The 13,835-nt window shown below is 53.7% G+C and overlaps 1 protein-coding gene across 1 annotated transcript in view; it reads left to right on the forward strand.

Annotated features, from left to right (window-relative positions):
* Positions 1-6,247: 6,247 nt before the first annotated feature.
* Positions 6,248-13,835, forward strand: part of LOC306956598 (olfactory receptor 14J1-like) — a gene marked incomplete at both ends in the record, with an annotated part of 171,431 nt that continues 163,843 nt past the window's right edge. The window contains one exon of the mRNA XM_079547873.1: positions 6,248-6,979. Coding sequence (XP_079403999.1) covers positions 6,248-6,979 — 732 coding nt within the window. The remainder of the gene's footprint in view (positions 6,980-13,835) is intronic.

The raw sequence follows: 13,835 nt of genomic DNA on the forward strand, positions 1-13,835 counted from the left end.
ACTCACGTTCAGCCAAGCATCAACCAACACCCTCAGGTCTATTTCCACTTCACAGTCATCCAGCCACTCATGCCCAAGCCTGTAGTGCTGCGTGTGGTTATTGTATCCAAAGTGAAGGACCCGAAAGGAGGTCTGCATGTGGGTTTAGCATCACACATGCCATCCTCAGAGCCATACATCCCAGTGAGGAAACGGTGCCTGTACCTTGGACTTGAGAGATCTGAAGTTCAGAGATCGGTTGTGATTGACTACTTGTTCAGACTGGGCCACATCCCACGTCCTGCCATGAGACACACTGACCACATGGGACTTGGTTCTCATGACATCTTTGCACCCCATGCAGAGTCTGGGAGCTGCTGTCCCCTGCTCTTTCATTTGACATCACACAGACCTCCATCCCACTGCCCCAGGAAGGAAAGGCCCTGAGCCAGCAGGAGGGACAGGATCTCCCCGCCAAGGCTCTGGGGATCAGGGCTTGGCCTTTCTGCTTCACAAGACAAAGGAGGCTTTTCTCAGCATCACAGCCACCATCCCAGTGCCTTGGTCTGCCTGTAACCATGGCTTCCAATTCTCTGCTTTATCAAGTCCCAGGGGAAGCTTGCTTGTGAATGGCCCTCAGTGGGGCCCAGACTCCTAGAAACTTCACTGTTCCTTCTGACTTGGTCTTCTTGAGCACTTTGTGCAATCTTCTCTCTGCACTGGAGGTTGATGGACTCAGCAGCAAATGCCCCCTGGGGCCCATTACAACCTGAAGAGCCGTGCTGTGCCTTGTGCCTTCCTGTCATCTTCTTCAGGTGTTCAGACCTTGTTCAGCAATCTGGAGAGGTATCAGGAGAGAGCTTATAGAGGAAGAGAATGATGGGCATTTAAGAAGTCTAGTTATTTATTTTTTTATAGTTGGGTTTGAACAAGAATTTAAAGCAGCACTTTGCAACTGATACTGATCCAGGATGTCCCCTAATGAGCTTTGCCCTGTCACTGTGTGTACAGACATCCTCCTCAGCTACCCCACTCAATTTCTACTCACGTTGGCCCCATGGGACTTGCATCCCTTTTCCTCACGTCACTCTTCTCCTCTGCAGTCACCCGCTCAGTGTTAAACCTCCTTTGCACCAACTCCCACTGGCTTTCCCCAGAGAAGCAGCTGCACATGGGAAATGAAAGATTTCTCTTTTTTACCAACAAACAGTAGAAACGTGATGCAATTGAATGAACCGTAAACACAGTGAGCAACTGCATGCCTTGTCCAAGCTGCATCTAATGAGGCTTGTCTTTCACAGGGAATAGTTGTACAAGAAGTGAGTTAGACAGGAAGGGATAGATATAATGACAGCTAAGGAGTTGAGAAAAGAGTAGATGAAACTTTGCAGAGATGGAGCAAGTTCCAATAATCTCCCCGAAGATCAGAGATCAGGCAGATGGCTGGGAGGTATCTGAGTGAACAAAGAGCAAGGGATGGGGAAATCAGGAGGGCAGTGGGAAGGGCACGTGTCCAGATGGCCTGCTGAAAACACGCCCTTGTTGAGGGCTGGCTTGAAAAACAAGACTATGTTTAGAGTATCAAGGACGTGATAACGGTGTAAAGGAGTTTGAGTAAACAACTGGTTGCAAGTTGTGCTGTATGGGAAAACCATTGTGGGAAGTAGGCGTAGCAGGGAACTTCACGTTGTCATGTTTACAGGTTGACAGACATTAGTAATAGCCAGTGAAAACATGACAAGTGTACTTAAAAGTTATGTATTCTGTTGCTCTACCATTAAACGTTGGACTTAGTTGCTAACTCGTGTTGAGTCATCTCTAAGATCCCACAATCCCTCTCCTACAAATGACACCCAAGCAGGGACCCGAGGCCATCTGAAAAGCTGTGGGGATTCTCTGCAGGAGGAAAGATGCCGGTCGAGTGAGCGCGCACTGAAACCAGAATGGAAGATGACATGGAGCTGGAGGTGGCCCTGTCGCTATTATCAAGCTTCTTAAAGAAGCGGGGAGTGAAGCTCCATGCCGAAGCCTTATCGTCGTTTGTTACGACAGGCCTGGCAGAAGGGCATTTTAATGACTTGAGTACAAGTCTGTTCTAAATTAAGGAATGGCGAGATTTCGGTGATGCTATTTGGGACGCTGTAATAGATGGGGAAAAGTGGGCTAAAAGGATGCAGAGCCCTTGGCGGGAGTTTATTAACTGCTAAAGAAATACCAAGTAGAGAAAAATATGATACAGGTGCTAGATCCGGCTAAGGACAGTAAGACGACAGGATCGGTGTTTGGGGCAGGAGGACAATCACTTTTTGAACCATCACCCCCACCGACTGTGTCAGAGGCTGAGGTACGCGATCCGAGTTCGCCTCATTGGACTGCCCCAGAAAAGATCGAGCCCACTGCCCCACCACTGCCTACCGCATCCGTGACAGACGGAACAGATAAATCGACCCGCCCCAGGCTGCCAGCACGAGCGATTCTTCTGAATCCCGAACTGGGGGAATTGTCAGCCGACGATGATAAAGCCACCTTTTGGGTGGCCACCTTGTGGGAAGTAGGAGTAGCGGGGAACTTTGCGTTGTCATGGTCACAGGTTGACAGACATGAGTAATAGCCAATGAGAACGCGACAAGTGTACTTAAAAGTTATATAGTCTGCTGCTCTGCCATTAAACGTTGGACTTGATTGCTAACTCATGTCGAGTCGTCTCTAAGATCCCACAATCCCAATCCCACATGCCCTGAACCGTGGTCATTGATTTAGGAGAGCTGGAGACATCTGGAGGATGAGGGACATCAAATACGCAGCAGGGTAGAGCAGCGGTGGATGCTGGGCATTGGTCACAGGGCATTGGCACTGGCACCTCTGTGTTTACCTGAAGGCATCTGTGTTCCAAAATGAGAATTCCGGAAAACGTTTTCTTTTTTTTTTTCTTTTTCTTTTTTTTTTTTTTAGAAAAAAAGAGAAAAATAAAAATCAGACAAAATAATGCCCTCAAGGGCTAGTGTTTTCATGACTTGAAAGAATTTCAGAATTTGAAGTGTGTCAATGAATTTTCACTGATTTCCGTCTTTGTCTTCAATCTTTTGTTTAAATTTTATTGATGTTTAGAAACATCTTTCAGACTTACAGCTTCAAAGAGAAGAGCAGATCCGTTTGTGTCCTGCACAGAGTTTGGTGCCCTCCAGAATTTCCCTGTTCAGAATTGTCTGTGACATCTCTCTATCTTTGCACTGACTGAGTCACACTGAGGTTTCTTTTTTTTCTCAGAGCTTGTTTTAAATGTTCACATGCAGCAGTGGAGGCTTCATTCCCTTCATGTCCATCATGCCCTTCATGCCAGGTACTTCTCCTTGATCTTCACGTTCCCCACCAGTTCTTATTTACAGGTGAGAATGAGATCCAGCAGAGCACTCTCCTCTTTGGTTCCTTTGCGGCTTGGCCAAGAAGCTGCCATCTGTGCTCTCCAGGGATCTTCTGGTTGGCATATGACCTGCTGTGCTGTCCCCTCCCTCACCAGATGCTTGAGTGAGTAAGGTCCCTGAGTCGGACAGGGGCCTGAAATTGTGAGGCTCCTGTTTGTCTTTTTGTGTTCCCTTTTGCTTGTTTTTCCTGATCAGAAAGGAAGTAACAGACACAGCTGGTCTCCTCTTTAAGCCATTTTCATGAGTTCTCAGCTGTCTGCTCTGCTATCCCCAGGAGGAGCTCAGTGCGCTCTCACAGAGCCAGCAGCCTATCCTCGTCTTCCTTGACCATCCATCATAAAGAGTCCTTACCCCTTTGCTACAGTTCAGAGGTGGGAACCATCCCACCATGTCTCTGTGATTCAAACAAGACCCCAGGACTGCAAATGCACAAGGATTTCCAGCTCACTGAGTTAATATTCGTGCTATTATCATTATTGTAAAGACTCTTCAGAAAGCATCCCATGCCAGAAGCATTATTTGATTTAGCCTGGCTGAGCCTTGCATCTGCACCATGGTATTGGTGCTCAGAAGGTGGCACACAGGTACTAGACCCACTGTGGGGCTCACAACTGTCCAGCAAGCACTGACACAACCTGGACAGGGCTTTCCTGAAGGTCCTGAGCTCCGTTTGCCAGCTGGCTGGGGGTGTACTGGAGACCCCAGGGAACTGCCATTCAAAGGAGAGCCCAGAAAAAATGAAGTATCATCAGTGAAAGAATGCAAGTGTGTCACAGCCCTGTAATTCCTTAAGCTCCAGCATATGCAATAGATGGGGAAGAGAGAAAGATCTGACTCTTCATCTGGTGAGCTCATCCATTTGGTCAGCTGAATAATGCTGCATGCTGCATAGGGAGAGGTGAAAAATGACACTCTCAGGTGCCCATTACTGGCAGATCTGATGTCATTTAGCATGGCCAAGAACACTCCCATTCCTTGTCTGGCCCCCAGCTGATGCTCAGGAAGGAGGTGGCTCTCTCAGAGGTTGTCTACCACAGCTTGCAGGCACTTTTGCACACATCTAGGAACACCACAGGCACCTTGGTCATCACCGAGTGCCTGTGCGTGAGCAAGCGACTTCCCACTGAAAAAAGACAAAGGATGCAGACCAGGGGCTCACACATGCAGACAACTCATTGTACACATCTGATCTGAACCAACAGGAGTCCCATCTCCTGTGGGTCTGTGGGGAACTGAACCTTATTTCAACCCCACACTTTTCCACCTGGAGATGAGACCCCTGCACCGATTTCCTCAACTGAACGACTGCCCTGCACAGGGGAAGTCAGAGGGTCCCTGTCCTTGTCTGTGTGTCCTCTTTGTAAAGGGCTATGAACAGAGCTTTCCAGATGAGGCATTTGCAGCTCTTCTAGGCAAGCATGATCTGTTAGGATGAACCATGCTTCTGGAATCAATCTGTCTACTGGTGATTAATTCATCTGACTTTACGTTTTGCAGAGATAACCCTGTTGTCTATCAGGAGCTGCCAGCCACAGAGCTCCAAGGGCATCTCCAGGGTGAGCAGTGAGGAAGAGAAAGTGAAATACTCTGCTGCAGATCTGGCATAGGCTCCTGGGAAACAGGGAGCTCATACAAATGGGCAGTGCTGTGGAGAGACAGCTGTGCCCAGGAGCAGCTCTTCTGCACAGCACAGCCTGCAGGTGACAGGAGGAGAGGAGAGAAAGAGGAGAAAGCTTACAGGATGTGTACAGTGTGAGCAGAATGTGAGCTCAGTGCAGGAGCGTTGCTCACAGCCCTGGACAAGGTAAGTTTCTCACTGAAGGCAGTGTAGTGGCTTTCAGTGAAGGGACCACTAAATTTGAGACACCCTCATTGAAAAATGGGCTGCATACATTTCATTTCTTTATCATGAAAAAAGACCTGCTGCATCTGAGGGCTTCTGTGCTGCAGCATCAGAGTACAGCCCTGGGTGCTGCATGTCCCAGGACGGCTGCAGGCTGTGCAGCCAGGGCTGCAGCCAGGTGCCCCAGGGCTGTCCTGCAGAGCAGGTCCCTGCTGTGCCCCAGGGGCTGTGTGCTGGGGCAGGGACTCTGCTGCCTGCCAGGCTCAGCACTCAGCCCGGGGAGCTGCCCAGGGCGCTGCGGGGAGATGTGTGGGGGGAAGGAGCCCCCCAGCAGGGCAGGGCAGGGCAGGGCAGGGCAGGGGCCTTCTGCTGCCTGGGGCAGCACTACACTGCACCACAGAGTATTTCCAAGGATGCTTTGCAAGAGGAGAGGCAAGGCAAGGATTTTCCATTTCCTTGTCTGAGTGAAGGGGAAAAGAATGAAGGCAGGAATCTAAAAGGGGCTGTCAACTTTGAACACAGCTCTGAGACTCCCAAGTTTTTCTTGAATCAATTGCTTCTTTTGTGAGTAGTAACACAGAGTGGGCTTTCAGCCTCTCATTTGTCATAGGATGGAACCTGTTGAAATTATTATTGTTGTCTGCAGACATGAATAATATACTTGAAATCAGACAGATTTTTTTAACAGAAATATAAGGGCACAGAGGTTGAGGGGACTCTAAGAGCAGTTGGGGTTAAAAATGAGACATGAAACAGATGAAAATATCCAGGCAGATGGGACAAGATTAAAAATGAGAGAAGGGTAAAAGCTCCATTTGCTTCTTCTGCTTATGGGAAGCTGAGATTCAGGATACTAAATTCAAGTAATGGAGCTAAATGAACATAGGTGAAAAAGACAGAAAGGGTTTTATAGTGTAGCAAGAGGAGTGTTGATGAGAATGGCCTCAACTTCACATTATCTTCTGCACTCTGCACAGGACTCCAGGCCCAGCAGGAACTGCAGATGCCCAACAGCAGCTCCATCAGCGAGTTCCTCCTCCTGGCGTTGGCAGACACGCGGCAGCTGCAGCTCCTGCACTTCTGGCTCTTGCTGGGCATCTACCTGGCTGCCCTCCTGGGCAACGGCCTCATCAGCACAGCCGTAGCCTGCCACCACCGCCTGCACACCCCCATGTACTTCTTCCTCCTCAACCTCGCCCTCCTCGACCTGGGCTGCATCTCCACCACTCTCCCCAAAGCCATGGCCAATGCCCTCTGGGACACCAGGCACATCTCCTATGCAGGTTGTGCTACCCAGCTTTTTTTCTTTCTTTTCTTGGTTGGAGCAGAGTATTCCATTCTCACCATCATGTCCTATGACCGCTACGTTGCCATCTGCAAGCCCCTGCACTATGGGACCTTGATGGACAGGAGATCTTGTGCCACCATGGCAGCAGCTGCCTGGGGCAGTGGAGTTCCCCATGCTGTGCTGCACACTGCCAGTACATTTTCACTGCCACTCTGCCATGGCAACGTTTTGGAACAGTTCTTCTGTGAAATCCCCAAGATCCTCAAGCTCTCCTGCTCTGGTTCTTACCTCAGAGAAGTTGGACTTATCATATTTAGTGCCTTAATCATCTTTGGTTGTTTTGTATTCATTGTGCTGTCCTATGTGCAGATCTTCAGGGCCGTGCTGAGGATGCCCTCTGAGCAGGGTCGCCACAAAGCCTTCTCCACGTGCCTCCCTCACCTGGCTGTGCTCTCCCTCACTGTACAGAAGTTCCTTCACACATTGGTGCAGAACTTCCTATGCTGCAGTTTCCGGCCGTTTCCCCTTGTCCTGTCTCCACTCAACACTGAAAAGAATCCGGCCTCACCATTCTGCCCCCCACACCTTAGATACTTACAGACCTGGATCAGGTCCCCTCTCAGTCTTCTTTTCTCAAGGCTGAACAGACCCAGTTCACTCAGCCTTTCCTCATAGCAGAGATGCTCCAGGCCCCTCACCATGTTTGTGGCCCTCCGCTGGACTCTTTCCAAGAGATCCCTGTCCTTTTTGTACTGGGGAGCCCAGAACTGGACGCAGTGCTCCAGATGAGGCCTCACCAGGGCAGAGCAGAGGGGGAGGATCACCTCCCTCGACCTGCTGGCCACGCTCTTTGCAATGCACCCCAGGATGCCATTGGCCCTCTTGGCCACAAGGGCACACTGCTGGCTCATGGCCGACCTGTCGTCCACCAGGACACCCAGGTCCCTCTCCACAGAGCTCCCCTCCAGCACCTCATCCCCCAACCTGTACTGGTGCATGGAATTATTCCTCCCCAGATGCAAGACTCTACACTTGCTTTTGTTAAACCTCATCCAGTTTTTTTCTGCCCAGTGATGCTGGGGGGCAGTTGCAGAAGAACACGAGAAGCTCCTCAGCAGGAAGCCACAAGCCCTGCAGAAAGCTGCAGCAGACTCAGAGCACGCGTGGATGCCCAGGAGGAAATGCAGGCCCAGCGTTTGAGCAGCGCCTGGCCACGGAGTGCTGCGGCCCAAGAACGAAGCTGTTCTGCCTTTGCCCAGATGGCTTTCCAAGGTGGACTCGTCTGTCCTCATAAAAACCAGAGGGCTGACTCATCCGAATGCTGGCTGATTGCTTGGGAGCCCAAACCTTCCAGCCTCCAGTCTGGGGGCAGCCTGGGGGCAACATCTCCTGGGTCTGATCATGCGGTGCCTGAGCGAGAGGATGACCCAGGCTGGTTACACAAGAGTCCTCTTAATTTCTCTGTTCTGTTACTTCAGATAACGCCATTGGGCGGCCCTCATGTTTTCTTACAATTTGGTACCAGGCCTGGTGACCTTGGGCCAGAGCCCCAAAGGCTGCATCCAGCCCAGGGGCTCACAGCCACAGCCGCAGTTAGAACAGCACAGACTGCAGGGCCTAAAGCCTCAGCCACAGGCAGAGAAGAGAGCTCCAGCCTTGGACCTAAAGCCACAGCTGGAGAAGGTGGAAAGGCCCTGGGGCCTAGAGCCACAGCCAGAGATGCCGGGTTTTGTTTTCTGCTGGTTCCTATGGGACTCCCTTGACCATCTGAGGCCATACTGGTTTTTATTGGGCTGCACTAGAGTCATCTTCACTTCTCTGTTGCTTTACTTCAGTTAACCCCGTTGGTGACCCTGGTGTTGGTTTCCAAAGGTTTGGATTGGAGGCGTCCATTTCCTTCGCTTATGATGCAAGCACAGCGGTGATGCAGGCATTCGCTGAGCTCACAATGGTTGCTGGGCTGGAAGCGTTTGTGCCACCGCTGGAGAGCAGAGAGCTGTTGCTCTGGTGAGCGTGGTGCACACCGAGACTGAGCTCTGTGCTTTTCTTGAGGGATCTTCCTTTGAGAGCCCACTGGGAGCAGCGCTGCGGCGTGTGCGTCAGCTGGGCACCGCTCCGGCTGAGCAGGCTGACCAGGTGAGCTGGGTTTGCTGCTGGCTGGGTGCCGGGAGATATCAGCAGAAAAGCTGGGCTGGGGAGGAGCTCCCAGGTCCAACGGTGCCCTTCTGAATGGCTGTATCCAGGGAAAATGGGTTCTTGTTCAGATTGCATCCCACGTTTCAGTGAGGATGACGAAAAGGCATTCCTCCCCTGGGAAATTGCTGCCGGGCCCCCACCTTCATGTCAGACCTTCAAAAGGAAGCAGAGCGCAGACTTCATAGGGTGCAACTTGTGCCTCCCTGCTCCGTGGGTTGCTTGGTGTGCCATACCCAGCAGGTGCTTCAGCAAACCGCGCTGAAGTCACGGCAGAGAGCCAGGTGCTCAGCGGGGGACATGGGCGGTCAGCACACCTGTGGGGGAAAAGGGGACCTGGGGGCACTTGCTGACAGAAGCCATGGCAGTCAGAAACCAGCTGCAGCTAGTGATGGGCAGGCAGTTCTTGCAGCCAGCTGATTTCCAAGCATTGCCTTCCTCAAGAGGCAACATTGCATGGCAGAAGAAAGCTGGGAAAATGCTTCTTCCTCATGGCTTTTCCCTTGTTGATGCTTTCTGTAGGTTCCTCTCCAAAAGGAGAACTCAGGAATCCAGGCAGCTGAAGATTGCAGTGCTGCAGGCGATGTCAAGTAAGCATCCATGTGGAGTGCAGGAAGGGGCAGTGAGAAGTGAACTATCAGTTGTGTTTGGGCTGTCAAAGCAGCATCTTTCTGTTTTCTGGGGGGACATGGGCTTACTGGACAATACTTGTGCTGCCTGCTGGTGTCTGTGAAATCAACACACCATCTGTTGTTGTAGGGACAAAACCTGTGCATCTGTGGAACGGTGCGGGGCAAGGGGGGAAACGGAAAGCCTCCGCAGGTAAGAAGCTCCTGTGAGCTGCGGTGTGGGCACTGCCTCTAAACAGGGCTGCATGAAGGGCTGCGTGTGATGGAGGGGAGAGGAAGGGACTGCAGTTCTGTGCTGACTGCAGAAGTGGCACAAGGCTGTAGCAGCAGAAAAGCAAATTGACAAAACTGCTGCTGAAGACCAAAAGTTTGTGGTTGGCAGTGCTCAAATCTTCCTCCAAAGAGATGCTCTTCATGTCTTTCTTGTCTCCTTTCTGTCAGAAGCTGATGCCAGTGGCCTTCCTCTGAAGCGCAGCCATGTGGAAAGCCAGGAGTGTGGCACAGCACCCAAGAGAGGTACAGACACACAGCAGGCATCTGGGTTTGGTGTACTGTCTTTTCAGCTAGGCTTTCTGCCTGTTCTGTCTTGGGACTGTTCTCATTGCGTGTTGCTTGGGGTTTTAATCCCTGGGATTGACAGTTACCTCTCCTGTCCTGATTTACAATGGGAACCCAACGTTCACCCAAGGTCCCTTGCTGTGAACGTGGTACAGGAGAGCTGGCATTGACTCTTTGGGATTTTTTCTTGCTGTTCCCAGCAGTGGCGAGCAGCTCGGATGTGCCGGAGGACATCACGGACATCCAGGGTTTGCTCTCTTGGATCAATGGTGAGTTTGGGGCTGCAGAGCTGCAGGTGCGTGTTTGCACAGAGTGGGTGTGAGAAGGCTCTCATGGCCATTTGGGGGATGTTTTTGCATTTTCAGACGTGGCAAGAGCTGCTGAGGTCCCCCACGAGAACCCCAGCAGCCCTGCCCCCGGATGTTTGATCGCTGAGCTCCCTGCCAAGCCCGGGGACAGCAGAGAGCTCAGCACACAGGCTGCCACCGGGACGCCCACCGACCCCTTCTGGGGGCTTCCTCCATCCCCCGGGTTCCTGCCTGAGCTGCAGTGCGGGCTGTCGGAGCAGCGCCCCGTTGTGCCACCAGCGAGCGCCCGGCTCAGCCCACGGCCGACCACCCTGGCCGTCAGCGCACCTCCCTCAGTGCAAACCGCACAGCCCACCGAGGAGGTGCAGCAAAGGCAGCCCCAGGAGGCTCAGGCTCACTCGCCCCCGTCGCCAGGCTCTGTCCCCAGCCGGGTGGCAGACAAGAAGAACAGGGGCAGCACCAAGCGGGGGGCCAAGCGCCCTGCGCCTGCTGGCACCCCCCAGGAAGGGGAGAGCTCCCAGCAGGAGCAGCCCACCAGCAGCGCTCCTGCCAAGAAAAGGAAGCTGCCGCCCTGCAGGGAAGGAACGCAGAGAAAAGGCCGCCAACAGCCGCGCCAACGGAGGCTGCCTGGGGCCGGCGCAGGAGCCAGCAGCAGCCAAGCGGGCACTGCCAGCGAGCTGCGCAAACACCTGCAGGACTGCATCCAGGCCGTGCACCCGCTGGGGCAGAGGGTGACTGCGGTGGGCCCGGTGCGCCAGCCACCCTCCGTGCAGCCCCAACCCTCAGCCAGCGCTGGCCCTGCTGCCCTCCAGCCCCAGGACAGCCATGCGCTCAAGGCAGAACCGACAGCTCCAGGCAGCACGGTGCAGGAGGAGGGCGCTGCCAAGGAGGCGCCGCCAAGCTGCCCGCGCCCGTCCCCGCAGAGGAGCTCAGCGCTGTGGAGGGACCCACCGCCACCACCACCACCACCAGCGCTGCCCCAACAGCAGCCTCGGCCGTGGCGCCCCGTGGACTTTGTGCCCTGCATGGCGCCGCAGGCGGGTGGCGGTGTAATACCCTTAGTGATGGAGGAGTCGCTGCCCATCACAGCCGAGCAGCGGCCCGAGCGGGAGCGCATGAAGAAGCTGGCCCAGGAAGAGCGGCAGCGGGCGGCCCAGCAGATGAAGATCGGCCCCGTGCAGTTCCTGGTGCAGCGGGAGATAGACATGGCCATCGCCGACCAGTACGGCTACCCGTAACCCTGCGCTCCTCGCCGGCCCGCTGCACCAGGCAACAGCAGCAGCGTTCCAGGGGCACCGCCAGCAGCCCCATCTCTCTCCTCCACAACTGAGCCATCCTCTGAAGTCAGCACAGCAGTGGGATGGAATTTTAGGGTTACTGTTGTTTCTGTTTCTCACTGTACTCTAAGATATGTTATTAAAAGCTTTGCATTCCATTTGCTACGTCCCTCTGCCTGCAGTCATTTGCGCCGTGTCACAGCCCCCCAGCTCCCCACGCCCGCCTCCGGGGCAGGATGGGGCACCACGGATGGCCCATGGTGTCCCTCAGCTGCCACCAGCAGCCCCAGCCCTCCTCTCTCCCTGCAGTCCTTTGTGCAGCAGGATGCAGAGGGCGTTTCACAGAGCTCTGCTGTGCTGCCCAGTGCTGTGAATTGCCATGGGAATGGGCAGCAGGCAGGGCGGATGGAGGGGAATCGCCCTGGCTCACTACAGCCAGAAGAGACTCCAGCAGGGGCAGCTCCTGCGGAGGGGTGAAGCAGGGGCAGCAGGGCCTGCTGTGCAGATAGGCATAAAGATACCTCCCATGCCATGGCTCTTCTGCCCCCACATTGCTTGCAGCACCACTGAGCAATTCCCCCCTACAAATATAACAGTTAGCTCAAAAAATCCAGATTGCTTTTAAATATTGCTTTTAATTAAAAGACAACCCTGCAGCCAGTGCTGTGAGTCTTCTTCACTGGACTGTGAGCTCCTCATGGCAGAGAATTCTCTCCGTACCACTGGTTGTGTAGCAGTTACTGTTTGCCTCGATAGCCCTCTGGGCTCTCTGCATGTGTCGCTTTCTGGAATCTTACTTCGCAGTGGGAAACACCCTCACACCTTTCCGCTTTGCTTTGGTGTATGGAACATCTGTAATTTATCCTCCTTTGCATGAACTTGATTACAACCTTTGGGCTGTAATACCCATGACAACGAAAACACAACTTGCGTTTTAAAGTGACGCTGCTGTGTTTTGTGCCAACTTCCAGATCAGTGCTCCTTTGGTCTCTGAGGTAGGACAGGGGGAAGGGGAGCGGCGTGAAGCTGTGTGCATTCCCTGCTGCCGGGGGTTGGTTTGCTTTTTCTTGGCAGGGTGGGCAGGAGCTCTGGGTTAGAGGAGCACCCAGATGGCACGCGTGGGATCAGCAGCTCTGCCACAGGAGGAGGTGAGGCTGCACGCCGAGCTGCAGCAGAGGAAGGGGAGGAGGTCCCGGCGCAGCTCTGGACAGTGCTCTGCGGCACTGGGCAGCTCGATCCTGGCTCAGCAGTGGGATCACACGAGGAGCAGGGAGGGCACTGCCAAACACAGCTGGGGTGTCTCTGTGCAGTTTTGCCTTCCCGGGAGGAACCCAGAGCTTCCCGGTTTGTTTCTGCTCCTGTAGCATTTGTATGCAGTGTGAGCATAAGCTTCTGCTGCCTTATTCTTCTTCTGGCCTTTGCTATCTTCAGGGGGGCTGCAAGAAAGAAGGGGAAAGAGTTAAGAGAGTTTAGATTGGACGTAGGGCAGAAGTCTGTTACAATAAGGGTGGCACTGGAGCAGGGACACTGAGGGACCCTGCGGATCTCTGGAGCCCTGAGCACTGTGTGTCAGGGCCTGGGGATGGATGGGATGGAGGGCGCCATCCCTGCCCCGTACCAGGGGGACCATTGCCACCCACAGAGCTTCCCTCATGCTTTGGACAGCTGTGCAGAGGAGGAGGGTCTCGAGGTGTCCCAGGGACGTGATCAGCTCTGACATCCTGCAGTGATCAATAAAGCCCTCAGCAGAGCCACGCTCTGTGTGTCTGCGTCCCCATGCTCAGCAGGGGCTGTTCCTGTCTGCTCCTGCCTCGCAGAGGCCACCTCTAAGTGGTGGGAGGGGTCCCCAGCTCCATACCCCACACCCCATGTGCTGCACCCATGGGCCTCTCCATCCCCTCTGTGCTGCCTGCTCCAAAAAGGACAGAGCTCCCCGTGCTGCCAAGCAGCCCCAGTACCCTCCCCTCTGCTCTCTCCCAGTTCCTCCTTCCAGTTCCTCCCAAACCCTTCACTCTTTCTTCCACCTTCTCTATGGCCTCCTTTTACCCCCTCTCTTATCGCAGCCAATTGCCCCTCACTTGGATCTGCTTCAGCCCTTCAGTCCCACTTCCCCTCCATCACCACCCAACAAGGAGTCCCCAAATCCCCTCCCTCAGGCACCTCAGATCTCCTCTCTGATGACCGATGACACCCTCTGCAGATTAGCAAAGCCCTCTGGCCTCAGGGAAGATCTCTGATGATCAGTGGAGCCCTCTGACAGCCAACAAAGCCTTCAGTGACCGCTGACACTCCCTGGTGGCAAATTGAGCCCCTGATGATCAGCAGGCTGCTGTATCAC

The sequence above is a fragment of the Tetrao urogallus genome (genome assembly GCF_951394365.1).
Source record: "Tetrao urogallus genome assembly, chromosome: 32".
NCBI lineage: Eukaryota > Metazoa > Chordata > Aves > Galliformes > Phasianidae > Tetrao > Tetrao urogallus.